Source organism: Rhamphochromis longiceps, linkage group LG11 (assembly GCF_057381845.1).
Source record: "Rhamphochromis longiceps isolate RC_006_pf linkage group LG11, R_longiceps_female_GT1.1, whole genome shotgun sequence".
In the NCBI taxonomy this organism is placed as follows: domain Eukaryota; kingdom Metazoa; phylum Chordata; class Actinopteri; order Cichliformes; family Cichlidae; genus Rhamphochromis; species Rhamphochromis longiceps.
Window position 1 is genome coordinate 10,035,444 of NC_140567.1, and position 21,307 is coordinate 10,056,750.

The window sequence follows — 21,307 nt, forward strand, 5'->3', positions numbered from 1 at the left end:
CGTGGTGTGGATTAACAAAACAAGCCGTTTATTGAGACTAGCAACGAGGGTACAAAATAATAGGGCATCGGTGAAAACTAAACAATAACCTAAACTGGGTGAACTAATAACAAAACATGAAAAACCTTAACCATAGTGAACTGACATGGGTACCTGGAGATGAGACATGGATGAGCAGACGACCTGAACATAGCATGCAGAAAACAAAGGGCTTAAATACATACATGAGGTGATCAGGGGAAGTGGAGACACATGGGGGAACAGCTGACTGACATAAACCTAATGACAGGACCAGGAGAGGAAAGCTAAATACAATGAACAAAGAACACATGACACTGTCAGAATAAAACAGGAAACACTAAAACTAGACATGACAACCCGAACTTGACAATGTAAGACACAGACATGAAACACATGAAGAGCAGGGGAGATTTACCATAGTTGGAAACACGAGGGGGAAATAATAACTAGAAACACTTAGGCATGATAACAAATGAACTTGAAAACCTGAAGGGCTTAAACATAAACTATAAACATCAAAATGAACTAAAACTCAAAACACTGGGTCATAAGACCCAGGATCGTGACAGAAGAAGTCACTTGAATGAGTGACAAAACGTTTCTCCCACTGAAAACGCCACATCCAGATGAACAGAATCAACTTTTTGGAATCACTGTTGTCAAGACTGTCTCCAGGATCCACCCCTTAACTTCAGTGAAATTCTGACTGCCATGAAGACAGTAAGTCGAAGTTTATAACATAATAATAATAATCATCCTGAAGGCTAATCAAAGTTTATATATACTTAACCCAGCTATTTTTAATAAAGTAAATTAAAGTTAGGAGAGTTGTGAGCAAATTCTAATTCATATTCTATTAGCTAATATACAGCATTGTGCGACAAGCTATTATGTAGCAAGCTATCATATGCAACCCTGATAATGTTAAATACTACACGGTTTGTTTAACATACTAGTTTGCACATTGGGACATGAGCAAATAAAGTAAGAGTAGCACAATTAATTGCCCATCAGAGACTGACCGAGTTTTTTTGTCCTTTTTTGAAACAGAATGGATCCTAGATTTAGAAGAAGGAGAGGGGACGGCTGTGCCAGTCTCTTTGACACAGAAGAGGCCATGACAGTCAAAGCCGAGAAAAGCCCATGGGCCTGAGCTCTCTCACCTGAGAAGGTAAAAGAGTCAGCAAGGATGGCTGTTCTGTCAAGGTGGGGGACCCTGATAATGAACACCATCTTCTGCAGTTTGGAATCTTCAGGGGCCATAAGCTTCAGACTGGCTGAAAATGTACTGGATTATGCTAGGTATGTGGTTCCTCTCTCACACACACAAAATATAAGTTAAAAGATTATTGTACTTTTATTCTCTGTTATCGGTTTAATAGAGAATTTTCCTTCCTGCTGGCTGGATCCACGCCTTACCAGATATTGACCAGAGGTGGATTTCCAAAACCTTGTACAAGTGGTTGCGCTTTAATCAATCAGAGGTGGACCACACAAAGGTAGACAGAATGTGCAATAGCTAGGTTTCATTTGACGTAGACGTGACGTCGACGTAAAGCGCGAAATTTGACTGGCGGTCGGAAGTGAAAAAGATAAGCGCAAAATCACAGACAGACGGTACGCAAAATGCCTATGTCCTGTTGTGTTTACGGATGCTCCAGTAGGTCGACCAGAGAAACTGATAAACGGTATTTTAGGGTACCAAAAATAGCCCAACGAAGAGGAGAAAAATGGAAAATTCTAACCGAAAAACGTAGGAAAAAATGGATTTTAAATTTACGTTTACAGTCGGGAGGAGCAGAGTCTGCCAATGCCCGTGTCTGCAGCGACCACTTCGTCAGAGGTAATGTTATGTTTGCAAACGAACTTATTAGCATTAGGTTGTCGTTAAATTCTCGTTTACTTAGTGCTTTTAAGTTAGTAGTCTAATATTGACTTGATTGGGACTATAGGCTGCCCAAGTGCTTTGGATGACGGAGAGTCGGAGGACTGGGCTCCGACGGTCAATCTCGGCTACGAACGAAAACCCAGATCGGAATCAGTTCTCAAACGAGAGAAAAGAATGAAGCTTAAGGCAGAACAGCATCGATGTGCAGAGGCGATTTTGGATATGCAACAGACGGCTGAGAGCCCGGATTTGAGCCTAGTGACAGTGGAGAACCCCGAACTGCAGCTTCCAGCTGAGAATCCACAACCAGAAGACTTCAGTGTGAATGAGACATTCACTTATCCAGGTAAGATATTGTGCTGAGATGTAAAACAAACAAGAATCATGTCAAAGAGAAAAAGATGCCATTATCTGTAATGATTATGGTCCAAGTTACATATTACATGTTTGTGATTTTTTAATCACAGAGTAAATCCATACCATTTTATTCAGAAAAAAAGAAAAAGTGGCACTTATTACCGTCAGGCACACACCACAGGTTTTTGTACACTGCTATGGTTCTTATATTGCCAGATTCCAGACAGTCTCCTTTCACAGATAAGTAAAGATATCCGTAATGTAAGGTTTCTGTGGTGAGAAACATATAAATATATTTTTTGTTTAGACGCAACATGTTTTTTTGTTGATTAAAAAAAATAATTACATTAAATTAACATAGTGAATTAAACACATTACACCAGATTCTAATAGCCCACTAAAAAACTCCTACAGTGAAAATGAGTAAAAATTGAGGTTGCCTCTATTATGCTCCCCCACTGTTATATTGCAGGCTGTGCGGATGCTGGATGCCAGACAGAGCTGACGATGGATGACATCGAGAAGATGGAGGATGTTTTGAGACAGAACACAGCAGAGCTGGTTGATCTTCGGAGCAAGGCTCTGGACACACAGTTCAGCCAGGAGGCTTTTGAAAAAAATGAAGACAAGACAAAGTTCTACACAGGGCTCCCCAACTTCTTAGTTTTAATTCAGATTTTTGAACTGTGCGAGCCCTATATCACCTCGGGACCTATGTCTTTGTTGTCCAAATTTGAACAATTCATACTAGTTTTGCTGAGGCTGAGACTAAATCTGCCCCTGAAAGATTTAGCTTTCAGGTTCAATATTTCTCTGTCCACTGCTTCTAGAGTTTGGCATAAAGTAATTGACATACTTCATAAAAGGTTAGAGTTCCTAATTGAGTGGCCAGAGCGACATGTTCTTCAAGCTACGATGCCACTGAGTTTCAGACAGGCATTTGGATGTAAAGTGGCTGTGATTGTTGATTGCTTTGAAGTCTTTATTGAGAGACCATCTAATCTTCTTGCACAAGCTCAAACTTGGTCCAACTACAAGCACCATCACACTGTAAAATTTTTGATTGGTGTTGCCCCCCAAGGCTACGTCACTTACATATCTTCTGCCTGGGGAGGGAGAGTTAGCGATAAGCAGATCACAATAGAGAGTGGCCTCCTAAAGAACTTGTTACCTGGAGATATTGTCCTTGCAGATCGTGGGTTCAATATTGGCGATAATGTGGGGTTTTACTGTGCTTCACTACAGACACCGGCATTCACTAAAGGGAGAAAACAGCTGTCAGCCTATGAAGTGGCAGAGACAAGGAAAATAGCCAATTTGCGTATCCATGTTGAGCGAGTCATAGATTTAGTCAGGAGGAAATATCAAATTCTGCAGAGCAGGGCTATGCCAATAGAGAACATGTCCACAAAGCCAGGTGAGACACATGCATTGATCGACAAGATTGGGGTAATTTGTTGTGCCTTATCAAATCTCTCCGAGTCTGTTGTCCCACTGGAGTAAGGGGGGTGGGTGGTAATCAATCAGTTAAAAAAAATTAAATGTCTTGTCACTGTCACGGCTCACAGAAGGGGGTGGAGAGGAAGAGTAGTGTCCAGTATCTGCTGCTTGGCTCTGGTGATAAGTAGAACAGGGTAGAGTAATAGTAGTACCTAAGTCCTGACTCCTGATTAGTCTGTAAATGTTTTCAAATGAAATATTTTTCTCCAACTGTCATATTGTGCTGGCAGTTTGTACAGTATTATACTGTGAGATGGATTGCAATCTATTTTGTTTATTTGTTTAAAAGTCTAATCTTGTAAATAAACCACCAATGTATTATTATGCTGCCTCAATAGCATTTAATCATTGTGTAGTGTTACACAACACTTAAATGACACAATTAAATGTACAATAAAATTAAATGACAATTTGTGCTCTAATGCTACGTCAGAGCAAATACAATAGCCAGAACTCATAATGACTACCATCAGGTCATAACAATATTCAAAATGTCATTATGTTGTCGTCCTTTTATCACATTACACATGTATGTTTGTAACTTGCTGTCCCAGTATTTCTGGGAGTATACTGTTTCTAAAAAAACACTCAACTTTAGGAATCGCATCATCCCAAAACTCAAGGTCAGGCAAAATCCTTTCAACAAATATGTCATTGCGGTTCCACACAACAAAGTCACAGTACTCTGCATTTGCAATGTGAAGCTGTGCCTGAATTTGGTAATAGTAGTCATGAGTTGGGTCCAGTGTGACATTATCCCCGTCACTGATGAGGCAGAAGCCCTTCTCCCCAGCACGCATGCGCAGGTTGACCGCATCTTTCTGAGAGTGTGGGCACTAAAATCACAGTGATGAGAACAACAATCAAGATTTATCTGATGAAACAGTGAAGAAGCAAAGATGATGGGTGTGGTCTGTGTTATCATAATCTCTCATTGCCCAAAACAAATGTCTATTTGACACAGACAATAAAGCCTCATCTTATCTTAATTGAACAATAGATTAGAAATTAGAAAAGGTATTTCCTGCATTTTTACTCAGTTCACTGATTCTTATGGAAAGATGTCACACCTATGGCCTTGACTACAACAGAGTCAATACCTTAATCTCGCAGATGCCAGTTCCATGACAGTCACAAGTGACTATCCCATCAGGGGAGGACCCCATGTATGGCCACTTGGGGTTCAGCCAGAGACCGCTGTCCATACATGAGAAGCCTGCATGCTCCTGGCTCATAAGCTTCTCATATGCTCCTCTGGCTTGTGCTTCATGTTTGCATCCATAACTATAAACAGTACACATGCCAAACATGAAAAGGAAATTATTACTTAGTATTGGATGTGTAAAACAGTAAAGTGATGTATTATACAATATGCCATTACCCTAAACTATACTTAGTTCTTACCCTGTATAACCCTAGCCGTATAAGCCTATAACTAACCTCCATCTTCATAACACTTTTTTAGTTACAGTTATGGACAGTTTCATACCCCAAATCTTAACTCTGCCTTACCCTACATCAAACCCTAAATACCTTGTAGCAGCTGTGGTGAACCTATATGCCTCTGGATAGCATATGGCCTTGATCAAGCTCTTTGATGGTTGCTGGGGGTTGGTCTTAAGAACTTGAGCTGCAGTGTCTCTGGTGTTCTGTACTCAGGCACAGTTTTAGGAAGCATGCTAGACTGGGGGACAAATTCTTTGTGGTAAGGTTCCCTAGACATCAGTGCTGCACTCCTTGGACAGTTTTTGCTTAAACTCTCAAAAAACCTACAGTATGTCTCTGAATCTCTCTGCACTCTTGGGCATGGAAGTGATTTCCCAACCTTTTGTGTACTTGTGCAGCCATCAATGGAACACTCAAGCTTTCGTTTTTTTGACTTTGCTGAAGAGAAGTCAATCAGAGTTACTGGGCAAGCAGGAATCTGGAAAAATTAAGCCAAAGAAGATCATTAAAATTTAAAAAGCTCTTTTCCAAAACGCTATATATTCGTTTCCAAAAATATTCGAAATTGAACAGTGATGGCAGTGGAGTGAGTATGTGTGTTTTAGGCTGGGTATAGTGGTTGGTTTGCAGTGAAGTGTGTGTGTGTATGTTGGGTGGGGATGGAGGTGCCATGTGCTGGGTATAAAAGGAGTGGAAAGTAAGCAGTTCCATGTTGATGAAAATGTGGTGTGAGGAGTTGTGAGTATTGAGGAATGCATGAGAAATGTGAATATATAAAGTGCTGCAGTCAGGTGTGTGTGTGCGCAGAAAACAAGTGCTAGGGTGTTGAGGCATGCATGAGAAGGGTGTGATATACAGTATACGGTTCTGCAGTCATGGTTATGTTAGTCATGAAAAAGGAAATGGCTTTTAAATGCTGTTATAGCGTTTTGGAATAGAACTCTTCATTTATTAAAGTACTGCCTTTTGTCTGACCCCTCACCTGCAACCTGCCCGGCTTGATTAGATCTACCAGGAGCTTGAAGCCCCCGCCGGTATAGCCTACAGGGTCATTGAGGCACTCAAGCTTCCCCACCACGACAAGGTAGCAGTATAGGGGAAGATATTTTATCCTACTGTCACATGAAGTCCCAATATAACATTCTTTATCCTACATTTTGCTTTTTGGCTTACCTTTTTAACATGAGATGGCATCAGCCACTTGCACTGCTCTGATGTGCATGTCGCTCTCATTTTCACCCCAGCTTCAACTGCAAAAAGAACAGCTCCAACGTGCGAGCATGATTCTGATAGTCTGGAAATAGAGCACATAATCTTTTTACATTTTGATGATGCATAGCTTACTAATACTAATGTGCAATGGCACTTTATTTGAAGTAACATGTTTATTCATTAACTCTTTCTCAACAGCCTATAGAGAAATCATTATCTAGGTGATGACATGACTGAATAGTTCTACCCTCTATCTGAAAAATGCATCTGAGTGTCATGAGGGATCTAAGGCAATCACACAAATTCTTAGCTGATGAATTCTTAGCTAAAAGAAAACACTCTCTCCCCACTACTACTGAAGTACACCTGCAAAATGCTAGCAGTGCCCTATGCGTATATGTGTGTGTGTGTGTGTGTATGTGTGTGTTCTCATTGCAATAACATCCTACTTAATTAGGCTACTAACCCTGCCATACAATTGCAATGAGCTGCAATCACTTCTCCATCCTCCTTTGCAATTACCCAAGTCTTCAGAGGTGTCTCGTTAGACCGCTGAGAATGGTTTACCTTGAAACAAACAACTGTCACTCTAACGAAGTCCTAAGGATGTGGCATGTTTGTTGACGTTAAAGCCGCTACCGCTAACTGTTAGCGTGTTTAAGATAAAGCAATATAAGAACAAACACTCACCCTTGCAAACACCAAACTGTATCCATCACGGAGACGTTTTGTTCCAAGGTTGTGGACCCACCCGCTGACAAAAAAATTGTACGCCTCCAGACTCTTGAAAGCTTTCATTTGCTGCCTAGTGTAGTAAGAAGTCTGGAGGACCAAGTAGTTGGTGATATCCACAGCCTCGATAGTAGGCAAATCCTTTACTTCTGTGGTGTATTCGGACATTTTCAAAGAATACGGATCACGTCCGATATATATTTTTTTAACTATCTGTTTATATCTCTCCCGAGAAACGGGGTCTAAAGTTGCACAATAGCTGCTCTCCTGACTCTCCACAGTGTCCTCCATGTTTACTTCCGCCCTCCACTCAAAAATCGCGCTGCCTCCGCACGTCATCAGAACCACGTGACCGCAACCCAACTATTCACTGACTTCAAGTGCTCTGCCTGCACTGGAGCAGTACTTTGGCCAGCCCCTGTTCCTTTGGATGGATAGGACGCTGTGGCGTGTGAGGCTGTACTGTCCACATCCAGACTGTTGCAAGTCAGATCTTATATCTGCTGGACTACATTAGTAGATCAAGCTCATAGTTGATATCGGCAACTCTTATTACTTGGCTTCAGAATATCTTGCCTGTAGGAGCTGCAAACAAAAGATGATCAGCTGGAGCCACACCATCATTTCCCAGCTAGATGTTGGCCATCGCAATTCCACTTCCCATGTCTTCTGACATACTGTACAAGCTGGGATGTGACATCCAGGTTGTGTTCTTCATGCATCAGCGTAGGTTGGGAAACAGAAGCAGCCAAAAAAAGCAACTGGAGGAAGAGCATGCTAAAAGCTGGCTTGAGAAGCAAATTCAGTTTCTCACTGCCTGCAGGACCTAAATATCATTGACTGATGCAGGTATATGCCCAAGATGTCCTCAGCAGGCTGGATAAAGTGAAGGCCTCCATCACATCCCTGTTTGGACAGGCTATCAAAATGGACTTCGCCAAGAAGATTGTGAGGAAGCTGGCAGGTGAGCCCCGGTATACAGCTGCTTGGGTAACAAATGTTACTAGGAGATTTGCTACTGGATGCCCAACTGATTCCCACGCTCTCTACTCTGGTTTCATGGCCCAAGTCACCAGCTACATCTTTTTGTGGGATGACAGCGACCTGCAATGACTCAGGGCAGCTAAGCCCACAGAAGCAAGGAAACAAGTCACATGTGCCCTACAGAAGCAGATGTGACAAGCTACATCACCAAAGCAGAGATGAGGACGGTGAGGAAGTCATGCTCAAGCAGTTGACTGAGGCATAGGATGGAGAGAGGAGCTGCAACACTTTTGTTGTCCCTCTGATCCACTCTGCAAGGATGCCAGAAATCTGGAAGACCCTACGAAAAAAAATCCCAGCCTTGAGTATGAAGGGTTCCTATGGTTCCTCACCCACCTGCAGCTGCTTGGCTGGTGGATGTGCCTTACACCACCCAGCACTATTATAAGAGGAAAAGACAGAAGGAGAAATATAGTGACAGTTATGTAAGGAAGACTAATAAAATCATGTGTAAACAGTGTCAGCAGAGGGGGACTCTACCACACACCAGCAGTAATTTGGCATTTGGTACTGCCAAGCCACAGCTGCCATGACTCTGGCTGAGTGGGGGGCTACTAGCTCATATAAAGCATTGGGTGCAAAATTATTATTAGTGGTGACAAACATAAGGCCTGGGGGTCTCAATCGGCCCACTGGATGGCTTTGGAAAATATGAAGAAGAATATGGGGGCCTACATTTTTTACTTAACCCTGTATTTTAAGTTTACAGCTTTTGTTGGTGATAAGAACCCCGACCTGCCGCATACACCCACACAGAAATAGTTAAGTAATTTGTCCCACACGCCATCAAACTGTTTAACTCCTCTCTGGAGGGGAGAGGGAGGGGAAACAGGAGGACAAAGGAGGGGGGAACAACTAAGCTGTAGTGCCTCTTCACCTCACTGTGCAATACCTTGTGCAATACTTTTTGTAAATAGTCAACAGTGCAATAGACTCAATACTTGAAATGTGCAATTCACTTGTATTTTTATTTTTATTCCTATTTATTCTATTTATCCCCTTTGTATATTTTATTTATATTTGTCTCTGTATTTATATATGTGTGTGTATGTGTGTGTGTGTGTGTGTGTGTATATATATATATATATAATATTCTGTAACTCTGTAACTTCTGTCGGTGCTGTGCTTTTTTGGAAATCGAATTTCCCAGAGGAACCCACCCGAGGGATTAATAAAGTTCTATCTTATCTTATCTTATCTCTTATCTTAAACAATTAAATGAAAGCAGTCGAGAACTTGATAGATTATTTACCTTATCAAGAGAGAAGGAGGCTATTACAAAAGTATTTCAGTTGTGTGGTTGTTCTGCCTTTGTTCTGCAGGGATGGCCCAACTGAAACAGATTAAGCTCCCAAGTGGTTCCATTTCCTTGTTACCTCTGAAAGAAACCTACCCAGCTGCCTGCCCTTTCCTGCCTCCTCCCATTCTCTTGTACCTCACCAACCTGTGATGGGTTCATGGATGTGCTTTACACCGCCCAGCATTATCATAAGAGAAAAGGGCAGGGGGAGAAGAACAGTGGCAAAAATGAAGTGGTACGCAAGGAAGAATAATACCATCACATGTAAACAGTGTTGGCAGCAGTTGGTGCTGCCAGGCCACAGCCACCAAGACTCTGACTGAGTGGAGGGCAGGAAGAAAGATGCTCTACCCTGACTCTAGTACACTGCATATTTAATGTAATTTCAGTTTATTATAGACCATAGAAGTGATCCGTTCATTGTGGGTTATGCCATATTACACCATAACCCAGAAGTTCTTGTCTATTGTTCAATTTCGCCACGTTTCTCTTTTGTCTTGGTGCATGCTCAATCATCCAGGTAAGGAAATCCCAGAAGGCTGGACTGAAGGAACAGGGAGAAATAGCCGAGGTATGCCAAATTGCACAAGGACTGGACTGAAAATCAGTGGCAACAGGTCTGACAGAGTGATTAATCCAAATTTTACATTTTTGGTTTGTATTATTGGTGTTTACTGAGGAGCCAGGAGAGCTGTACAGCAGTGAGTGTTTACAGCCATCTGTATAACACAGTGGAGGCTTCTGTCATGCTTTGGGGCTACATTTGTGGTGGTGGAGATCTTGTCAGAATTGATGGAATTATGAAAGCAGGGCCATCAGATTTTGGTCCACCACACAACAACATCTTTTAAAATGTCCAATTAGTTACAGCTTCATTTTTCAGCATGACAATGACCCCAAACACAGAGCCAATGCAGTAAAAGAGAAAGATGCACAGAGGAAGACTATCAGTTATAGATTGGCCTCCACACTGAAGCGGTGTGGGATGCTTGTGACACAGAACAGGACGCAGCCAACATCCAAAGAAAATATCGGCGTAACTTCTTAGACAGGTACTAAATCTGTTTTTTGGTTTGTTTGTTTGTTTTTTGTTTATATACTCTATCCAGAAAATCAGTGGACCTGTTTCCAATTTTCCAAACAAAATATAGAGAAATGAAGGAGTGGCTGTACATAAATGTACAGTAACACAGAATACTTTGTTTTTGAGTTGGAACTAATCTTCCAGTTCCTCGACAAGTTTCGACATATGTTGTTATTTTATACATTGAGCAACACATGTAAGGCAGTGTGCATGTCCACAGGAATTTGTGTGCTGCTGCTGCGTAGGTTGAGCTACACCCTGCTCACATGTCATAGGAGGATGTTTTGGTAGCTTATGATTGGATTCCTGTTGCCTGTGAGAGTTTGTCCTGAGGCCTTTTTAGCTACAAGTAGGCTACACTGACACACTTTATTTGAATAGAAATTGCAGTTGGCATTCTTTGTCTGCACTGAATTGCTTTATAGGATGTTACATAATCTCCTTCTGTGTCTTTCCCCCCTCTTTTGTACACTATAGCATATACATTTAACAGGTAAAGGAGGTGGAGACGTCCCATTTTGTGGAATAAATACAAACAAATCTTATTATTAAGCTCCAAATTGTTACTAATTTAGTTTGTGTAAATCACAGGTGTTACAGTTGCTTTTACAGTTGTAAATGACAGAATGCCTTTTTTTCCTCTAGAAAATACACGAACACGTGCAAAGAAGAAAGGTGTACAACCCGAATTTGTAGCTAAAATTACCCCCTCATGTCCCACCTATCCTACCTCATTCTTTCCAGAAGCGAGCGCACGCACACCTGCACACGCTCACACACACATACATCTCTGCAATCCCGCCCCTTCGGTGAACTCCCCCAGTGACGTCAGCAGAGTCCTCCCAATGCGGGGGCTTTGTGGATGGGCTCCGGCTGCTCCGTGCAGAAAACGTGCAGTCAGCTCGTGTGGTTGGTCGCACGCGGGGACAAACAAACCGAGCACCGCACGGAGGGAGAGAAAGAGAGAGAGAGAGAGAGCTGCTGTCACTAGCGCTGAATTCAAAGATTAAACGCAGGGGTTCAAGGAGACTACGAGGAGGAGGGGGCATGCATGCATGCACTGATCTGTAAGAGTAGATTTTCTTGTTTGGGTTTTTTTTTCCAATCCAGGGAACTGAAAGTGGAGAACTGCTGATGAAGCTGCAGGCGCACTGAGGCGCTGCCTGGATTGTTTTTGCGTCTCACTCCCGGCATTGTTGCTCGTGTTTCCCGGGATGGAATAATTCCTTTCTTCGCTTTCATCCAAGGAATACCTGCGAGCCTACCCTCACCGCTCTCCATGGTGCTTGAAGGGTAAGCAGAAACCGAGGTGTCAGTGCATTGTTTGTCATCAGCGCACGGATCTTCTCCACGCCTTTGTCCAATCCGGTGATTCTTTATGCGTTTGTCACCTAAAAAGCAGTGATGCACATTTGGATGCATAGAAACACAACCCCCCCTGCCCTTTGCTTCTTGTTTCAGTAGAGAGATGGACGGCATCGGGAACACCATGCAGAAGAAGGCTGCCGAGCTGGAGCGTCTGGCCGAGGTGCTTGTCACCGGGGAACAGCTCAGGTATGTCGGTCGGTTCAGCTCCAAGTTCTCGTAGAATTCACAGGGTGTAGCGTCCTACCTTGTTTTTGGCAAAGTTTGTGGTACCTTTCGTGTGATTTGACAGCTTTAATAGCAAGGAATTCCTAGCAGTTTTTAAGTTACTATGCATGCTCATGTCTATGGAACGCCAGGACTGCCATAATGAATTAATTAAATACACCATTAAATAATTAATTAAATGTGGCAATAATTAATTAAAATTGGAATTAATTAATTAAATAAATAGTTATGACACATGTAATTAATTAATTATTGACACATTTAATTAATTATTTATGTATTTCACATTTTAATTAATTATTGACACATTTAATTAATTAATTATTGACACATTTAATTAATTATTTATGTATTTCACATTTTAATTAATTATTGACACATTTCATTAATTATTGACACATTTAATTAATTATTTAATGATATATTTATTTATTTCATTTTGGCAGTCCTGACGCCTGGCTCTCTCATGAAATAATTTTATCTGTCAGCCTCACCCATCAAACTCAGGGGGCGGGGTTAACGCTGCCCATGCAGCTTCTCTAACATTTGATTGGTTGCCGTGCAAAGTAAGTCAAAACAGGTCGATCCTAGATAATCGATTGCTTGTGTAGACTTGGGGCAGCCAGTTATCCCAGAATGCAGATCAAATCACAGGCAGCAATGGTGGTGGTGTAGTTTTAAAATACCCCGTTTTTCTGTCACCAGCTACACTTTTAACAGTGTTTTAGCCGCGAATGTCGCGCCGTATGTCTGGTCAGGTTGTCAACATAGAACATGTTTGCAAAAGTGCTCAGATGTTTTCAGAGATTTCACTAGCTCTGCTAACAGTTAGCATGCAGAGTGCACCGAGGGGGTTACGTTAACCGGTTTGTTTACATATTCCACTCTCCGTGTTCCACATGTTGCATTCGCAGATTCTCATTTTCACCGAACGATCGTCTCTTTCCGCCTGGTCTTGTGTCTCTGTGCTTCTGTAACATAAAGAACGAGCTGACATTTTTCTCACGAAACCAGCGATCAGCTCAACAGACCCTCAGTTTACCTGCATGCATCCTCCTCCTCATCTGTCAGCTGTTTAACACCTGCTGCTAATTCAAGAAACACGCCTAGTTACCTGGTGATAGTCACAGTTTAACTGGGCAGCCGGTGCTCGATATAACGCAATGTCAGCGCATTTTTCTGCACAAGATAAGTAAATATAGTATTTTCCCCGAGCGCAGAGCTGCTGGAGCTTGTTTCCTTACAGAGCACTTTATAGGCGAGCCAGCTTTATCAGCGGCTGATGTCCAATCACCGGCACACAGCTTTGAAACCTCAGCTGAGTTTTAGCTCTCAGTGGTTAAACGCTGGACTTCATTCACTCAGGTTCTGTCTGTCGGGTCACGTTTACTTCGCTGTTTTATTTACAACTGAGCAAATCGGTTTGGCTGAGGTTAAAGTTACGTTTCATAACTGCATAGTTTCACAGACGTTTAATGGTTCACTGGCACATGTGTTAGACTGAACTATCATCTAAATATCATCTGTTTTTTAATAGTTATTCAACTGTATTCTAAGCAACAGCTGTCTGTTAGAATGTGATTTTTTTTCTCTCTCTGTTGGCAGAGGTATAAAAATGCGCAGGAAAATCTGACATGCATGGCGAACTTCACCGACGATATTTAGGGAGGAATAAACACACATCAAACATAAATGAACCATTTGTCTGTCTCCATAATTGAGAGAATTTTCTCTTCTTATGTCAACACTCTCTCTCTTTTTTTTTTCTTTTTTTTTTCTTTTTCGGTCATGTTATGTTTACCTGTCAAAGGCTTGTTACAAACTATGAAACACATTGTGCAGACTTCTGGATGTTAGAAGAAAACTAATACTGCTCATGAATGAGACTAAAGGCAGGAAGGTGTCCTTTAAAACTAAACATGTTAATAGGACCTCCCTGTTTATATCATAGTTTAAGATATAGCACGTGTATTTCAGTAATAGCCTGCTGAGGCCACTATACGTGCTGGCCTCATATCAAATGTGAAGGCAGACTGAGTCTATGTTTGACGTTTTTTATATCTAATCTTCCTTTTCAAACATTTAAACAGCAGCGAGTCTGCAGCTGAGGGAATACAAATTCAAATTGTCGGAACAGGTTTGCTCGTTTCTTGGATTCATTTGGTGATTTATTAAATGTATAACTGTTATTCTAATCTGCTGCTGAGTCTCTTACACTTTTCTTTATGCTGTATATTTTCACGTCTCTGGAATAGTTGGAAGTTAGATAGTCAGCTGGGAAACTTTGTGTTAACTCATGGAGCTGAGGATATCGTGGATATGCTGACCTCGCTGCGTGGTGTACAGAGCGAGGTCAGCATGATTAATATTCACAATAAAAATATTAGCCGAACATCATGAAGTCTGTATGTGTTTCATAGTGTCGAACAACCTTTGTACAGTTAAAGCCAGCAGTTACTACATGACGGAAACACCAACGTTATCTCTTTTATGTGTTTATACACAGGTCACGCTGATTACTGAACAAAAACCCAAAGATCAGATGTTAAACAGATTTATTTGCTCTCTCTCCTCCTTAAACATGTTTTTAATGTTAGTTATAATTCAAAATTGGCGACTGAAACACGTAGGACACATAAGAACATCAGGAAATAAAACACCGATAAATATAACCTCAGTAAAAGAAGTCAGCGGGGGTTACTACAGCTGTGTACCGGGGCCTGCGCTTTGTCGGTGGGATTGCTTGCGAGGCGAGCGGGTCTATCCCACGCTTTGCCGTGAGACTGGGCAGACATCTCCGAAATCATCGAAGCACTTTTGCAAAGAGGCTGTATCTTGACAAACCGACCAGACACATGAAGATTAAACCACTACATTCTCGGCTAAAAAAATATTAAAACGGTATTTGGTAACACACAAACAGGGTTTTTCAAAGCTCAGTTCTGTTAGCTTCCACATGCCGGTTGTTGTGTGCTAGAAACAATGGCCACCAGGCCAAAGCAATGGTTTTGACTCGATCAGCGTTAACCCCGCCCCCTGAGTTTGATGGGTGAGGCTGACAGATAAAATTATTTCATGATGAGAGCCAGGCGTCAGGACTGCCAAAATGAAATAAATAAATATATCATTAAATAATTAATTAAATGTGTCAATAATTAATTAAATGTGTCAATAATTAATTTAAATGTGAAATACATAAATAATTAATTAAATATGTCAATAATTAATTAATTAAATGTGTCAATAATTAATTAAAACGTGAAATACATAAATAATTAATTAAATGTGTCAATAATTAATTAATTACATATATCATAACTATTTATTTAATTAATTAATTCCAATTTTAATTAATTATTGCCACATTTAATTAATTATTTAATGGTGTATTTAATTAATTCATTATGGCAGTCCTGGCGTTCCATACATGTCAGCATGTTTTGGGTACATGTAAAAGGCCATGACAGTAAATAAGGGAAGCGGGTTTTGGGAGATATTTGACAGCAGGTTAATAACCATGCAATCACGTGGCTCCCTCTCCATGCAAACGGGTACAGCAGCCTGTTTTTGTTTTGTTTTTTTGCCCCACTGCACCATGCACAACCAAACAAAGACATTCGCACATGCATAACCTTCCTCGTGCACGCTGTTGCTCCTCATCTCCACTATGTAACGCATTTTCACGTTACTATATCACTTTAATGTCCAGAATCTGCAGGATCCTGCTTTGCAGCATTCATTTCTGGTGCTCCATCTATACAGTGCCCTTTGAGCCCCGCAGAGAATGATGAACTTACTAACCCGGTGTCATTATCAAGCCCTGCCCATTCATCCTATCAGGGATTTGTACCAACACTGCTAGCAGTGTTGTTGACATACTGTACCCTTTGACCCACTGTACTGTAAAAAAGAAAAAAGAAAAAAAGACTACATAACCAGCAGTTCATTCACTACTTCATACCCCCAGCAATGAATAGAGGCCCAGTTGGTAAAGCATGGCATCAATGCCTGGAATTTCAGCCCCCAACTGAACTATATGGAAATATGTGGCTAAAGTATGTTTTTGTGGTTGTGTTTTGAAGTATGTTGCTTTCCAAAAAACCACAAGCAGTATCACTTCAGTCTTCCTAAAGAGATTAACAGTTTGCTTGCAACAGTTTTCCCTGTTTATCATTATATGCTCACCATGTGTGTGTGTGTCAGTGTCCTTGGCACTGCTGCACACTGAGATTGCCAGCTGGCATTGTGGTCAGTGTCAGTGAACGAAAGGTTGGTTGTGGAGGCTGTTCCAGGGTCTCCTGAGATGCCGCTGTTCTGGGGAAAGGACTCAAGGTTGTGGCTTGTAAGACTTGCTCTCTGGCCTAAATCTTAATTCCTGACAGTTTCAAAGATGTCTTTTTGTCACTGCCTTGCTTCACGCTTGAACAGTTCAACTGTTTGATGGATTGCAAAAAAAATTGAATATAATAAAATAAAATGAATTTGGTACACATATAGATTTTGGTGCCACATCAAGCTTGATGGCTGCTTTTTGGATGGACAAACACTGAGGAATAAATTTAATTTTATCTGTTGCCATCGCCAGGTCAGCGTTTCCCATACTATGGATAGTGCATGAATAGAAACCAAAACTGTTCTTGGCTGCTTTTTTGTATGTATGTATGCATATAAAAAATGACCTTCAGTGAATATAGTAAACATTATTTATGCTTGCAATCAGCATGTTAAATTGCCTTTGTGAGCATTTAGGAATGCTGACGTTAACATTTAGATTAATGAGGTGCAGTGGGTAAGTGCAGTCTCCTTCAGTGGCTAGTGTGGCTATAGAAAGTCGGAAAAATTGTGTCAGGCACTGTCCTTTATTTCTAACACTCAGCGAAATGAAAACATAGTCACTGTTTCAACCCGGTTTCATTACCTCACTGTTAAATCTTGTGGCCACCGTATAGTTATAGTACAGGGCAGCCAAAAATCACGAATCAGTGCTGTGCAAAGGTCTCGGGCCACCGCTGATTTCTCTATATGTTCTCTATTTTCTTATTTCTTAAGGACATGACTTTAAGAGACTTTTCATCTGTTCTGGATAGTTTGGGGTGGTTTTTTAGGATCACCACTTGCCCAGTTTTCCACACCATGCTGCAAAGTCTTCAGCTAATAACACCTTGTTGGTGCACAAGCACAATTTTATCTTTGGCATTTTTCATATATTTAACTAAAGAAATGCAAGAAAAACTGGCTGGTAATACACAGTGCCTAAAATACAATTAAAATTCATTCTTGGCTAAGTTTTCTCTTATGTACAGTATTTGTTTTATACTCGAATGACTCAAAGGTCAGTGTTAAGTAGCTTCACAGACAAAAAAAAATTCCTCCGATACAAGGACTAAAGTGAAAATGAGGGTAACAAAGCAACCAATGTCAAAAGAAAAATTTTGAAAGACCTTCAGAAAGCCTGGAGAACTATTGCTCAAGACCAATTAAAAAAATACAATTAGGTCTGGCTCCTTGGAAGCAAAATATAAGGAGATAAGGGATGCCAAAACCTTTGGACAGCACTGTAGCTTGTGAATATTTGTAATTTGTTTTGTTTCATATTATTAATGAGAGTTTTCTGATTAAACATGACCCATGGTCCTTCTCGGTTTCCCTTCGCTGCATCCTATTTAAAAAAAAATAAATCCTGGAAACACTCTTACACACGGGACAGTTTAATGTCTGACTTTCTCCTTTTGTGTTTGGCTGCAATTCCTTTGTTTTTTTAGCTTTGTCCTGGAGTGTTTGCTCATACCAAACGCAATGAGAGATTTAAAAACGTCACATTCCCTTTCAGTCTGAGAACCGCAGCATTCATAAGTATAAGATTACACTTTGCTGATGAGAGCAAGCAGTGCCCACACCTTTGTTAGCTCACTTTATCATGAGTCAAGCTCATGGAACATGAATGACACAGTTTCCGTTACTGATAACAGCAGACTGTTTTAAAATATGTTATCACTTGTTTGTGCTCTATCGTGTTGACTCCTTGTATCACAGAACAGATCTGTTTCAGGCAGATGGCTTAAAAACAGACAGAGAAGCAGCTATATGGAAGAACAGGCACATGCAGCTGTTGTAGTAAGTCTTGTGACCAGTTCATAGCTGTGAATAGATAATGTGTTGCACTGTGGCTGAGTCTGATGGTTATTAAGTGTTCATGAATGCTTCCAGCCTGGGACTCAGCATGCCAGTAGGCAAAGACTCTTTGAGAAAAGCTTCTCCCTGTTACTGTGTGATTCAGCACAAGTTAAAGAAATGAAACGACTTTGCTTTCTGCTTCCTCTCGAGTTGAATTTATGTGAGGATTAGACCGGAGCTAAATACACAGAGAGGATGATGTCAGGATTGCATGGATGCAAAGTCTCCAAGTTTTTCAGAGGAGCTTGTTTGCCCATCGTGAGTCTTGGCAGTAGAGTTGGGTCGGCTTGGACTAATGCTGTCATAGCTAATCCGGCGTGATGCTAGCCAGCTGCATACAGACTCAGCATGAAGTGGAACTAGCTAGCTGGAGGAAGCTTGGCTAAGACTGGTGGACTGTTTCACAATACCTAGGTTCAGCTAGAGGTCACTGTGAAGCCAGCACATGAAGGATCTACACCAGGGGTGCCAAACATAAAGCCCGGGGCCCAGAATGAGCCCAGCAAAGACTTCAATCCAGCCCACTCAATAGCTTTCAAAAATGTGAACAAGTGCATTGATTTTTAACTTTTTAACTGTATTTTCATAGGTTTTACTAATAAGTCTTCCCAGCTACAGAAAAGTTATTAAACAAACAATTAAATGACAGAGAAGTTCTTATTTTTCACTATTTACTATAGAAATGTCCACATTTGCTTTTTTTTATAGTGCGCTCACATTTTAAAAACAAGAAACTTGAAACTTTAGATTTTATGTATGCAGGACAGTGTGGGAATGGGTTACCAAAGCTTATCATGCAGAAAACCGAGATGTACTGTTGAACTAACACTTTGATTTCTTATATCAAGAGATCTCAGGGTTTAAATGTTTATTTAAATGTTTTTACACTGGCATAAGGAGGAGTTTCACTGGTTTGATCTCAAGATCAAAGTGGGCGGTATCTGGCCCATGATGGAAATTAAGTTTGGCTTGAGAGGTTCATCATGTGATCATGCAGTCAACCTTATAAATCCCTGCAGATAGTGTTTGAATACTGTGTTTCATCTCAAACCAAAAATATGCATTTGCTGTGTTTTCATTCCACTTTAAATTTCAATTGTGATACCCTCACATCGATAACCAAATCAGGACATGTAGTCAGCAACAGTGCTTAGCTGTTTGTTTTAGAACAATATGAGCAAAATGAGTGTAAAATGATACACCATGCTGCTCTGGTCTCTCCTCACTGTTATTACAGTCTCTTTATATGTTACAAAATCAATGCACCCTTTCAGGTGCAAAACAAACAACAACAACAACAAAAAACCCAATTTCTGGTGTAATTTCTAAGGACTTGTGCTGAAGTCAGATTTTCTTCCCCTCTGCTACTTGTTTACAGGCTGCGGCTCCATGAGGCGAAGGTGATCAAGGACCGGAGGCACCACCTCCGGACTTACCCGAACTGCTTTGTAGCTAAGGAGCTCATTGATTGGCTGATCGAACACAAGGAAGCTTCAGATCGAGACACGGCCATCAAGATTGTGCAGAAACTTTTAGACCAGAGCATCATTCACCACGGTAGAGCTTTGTTTCTGTGAGAAAGTGTATGCGTGTGAGAGTGGATTTTCCATTTTCTATAACAGCAAGGGTCCCTCTCTCACCCTCTGTTTTCTTCCTGACATTTTCTGGGAACAAGCCGTCCCTCTTAATGGATGATTCTCTGGGTCTCCTGGCCAATTTGGCTCCAGTGGAGCGTCTCATACCTGCTTCACATTTGACCACTGACAGAGGCCTTTTTCCTCTTAAGTTATTACTTAGACAGAGCCAACGTATAGAAACTAGGCTATAGATTAATGACCGAATGTCAAAACCCAGTCTGTGATCCTGTAACGCTTCTATACAGTCTGAAAGAAAACATCAGGACAGCTTTTGTTTCTCTGTGTGCATCTGTGTTTCTTTGCATGAAGACAGCGTTTGCCTGCATTATAGGCTTTGGGTTCTCTCAGTCACTCTCTAACAGCCGCTTCCTGTAGTGGCTCTTTGTCAACAATTGTCCATGTTGTTATTTAGGCATTGTTTGGGGGTTCTCGTTAAAGCAGTTTCTTTTAAATGTCTGCAAATTCTGCAGAAATTTACAGACTTCATGATCGGAACTGGTTTTGATGATCGGGTTCCTTAGTGTCACCGTGTTACTGCAGTATCACAGAAAGGGAAGGAATTCCATTACATTTGCCAAGTACGTTATCTTGGACTCAATGATGAGCTGATTAGAATTCAGAAGTCAAAGGGCCAAGTCACTGTGACCTCATTGGCCATAACTCAGGAATTTATGGGCTGGGTGGTGCTATAGCTAGCTGTGATATACTCGAGGCTAAAATCCATGTCACAGGGGCCTGGATTCAAGTCTGACCCAGACCATTTCCCCTCAAACTCTCCTACTCTCTGTACCATCTTGTCCAATGAAGGTTAACATGCCTAAAAATAAAATACACCTAATACTTATTATGGAAAAATTGGACGCAAATGTTTGAAAAACGTAACTTGAAAATTAAAAAAGGTAAGAGCCACTATGATATTATAATGTATAACTTAGAAAGTTATAAGTGCTGATCATAAGTCACCAAATGATGACGGACATCATTCAGACATGGTCGGCTGCTGAACTGGTAGCAAGAACCTTTGGTCTTCTTTCGGCTGTTCACCTTTTGTGGATCATCTTCCTCCATTTCACACTATTCCTAGCATCCTCTTCTGTCACATCATCTCTCTGCATGACCTCCTTCAATACCTACATGGATCTTCTGTGATCGTCCTCTTTTCTTCATGACTAGCTGTTTCATCGACAACATGTATCATTACGTAAAGCTACTTGAAATACTACCAACATTTATTTAGAGTCTTGAGTAACTTGACCCAGCTGTCTTAGCTAATTATAGGCCAATCACCAACCTTTATTTTGTCTCAGAAGTTCTTTAAA

The 21,307-nt window shown here is 41.0% G+C and overlaps 2 protein-coding genes and 1 pseudogene across 3 annotated transcripts in view; 2 read left to right on the plus strand and 1 right to left on the minus strand.

Moving 5' to 3' along the window:
- Window positions 1–1,558: 1,558 nt before the first annotated feature.
- Window positions 1,559–4,252, plus strand: LOC146658574 (uncharacterized). Its single transcript, XM_085422247.1, has 3 exons — window positions 1,559–1,864; window positions 1,974–2,255; window positions 2,739–4,252. Exons 1-3 carry the CDS (start codon window positions 1,648–1,650, stop codon window positions 3,767–3,769), a joined length of 1,530 nt encoding a protein of 509 aa, XP_085278373.1. The 5' UTR covers window positions 1,559–1,647; the 3' UTR covers window positions 3,770–4,252.
- On the minus strand, window positions 4,083–7,514 carry LOC146658575 (uncharacterized; annotated as a pseudogene).
- A 3,947-nt stretch (window positions 7,515–11,461) lies between these two features.
- Window positions 11,462–21,307, plus strand: part of deptor (DEP domain containing MTOR-interacting protein) — a 39,442-nt gene continuing 29,596 nt past the window's right edge. Inside the window, exons 1-3 of one of the 2 annotated variants that reach the window (XM_085422249.1) lie at window positions 11,462–11,877; window positions 12,049–12,138; window positions 19,730–19,908. In XM_085422249.1, the coding sequence (XP_085278375.1) occupies window positions 11,864–11,877; window positions 12,049–12,138; window positions 19,730–19,908 (283 nt within the window). In that variant the 5' untranslated portion in view covers window positions 11,462–11,863. Of the gene's footprint in view, window positions 11,878–12,045; window positions 12,139–19,729; window positions 19,909–21,307 lie in introns of both variants that reach the window. The other variant, XM_085422248.1, reaches the window with a different exon arrangement.

Bases quoted from the DNA above. Each gene is read 5' to 3' on its own strand.
- LOC146658574 (XM_085422247.1), top strand. From the start codon at position 1,648: ATGCCTATGTCCTGTTGTGTTTACGGATGCTCCAGTAGGTCGACCAGA. The intron at 1,865-1,973 runs GTAATGTTATGT...TTGGGACTATAG, and splicing joins CAGCGACCACTTCGTCAGAG to GCTGCCCAAGTGCTTTGGAT. The intron at 2,256-2,738 runs GTAAGATATTGT...GTTATATTGCAG, and splicing joins TGAGACATTCACTTATCCAG to GCTGTGCGGATGCTGGATGC.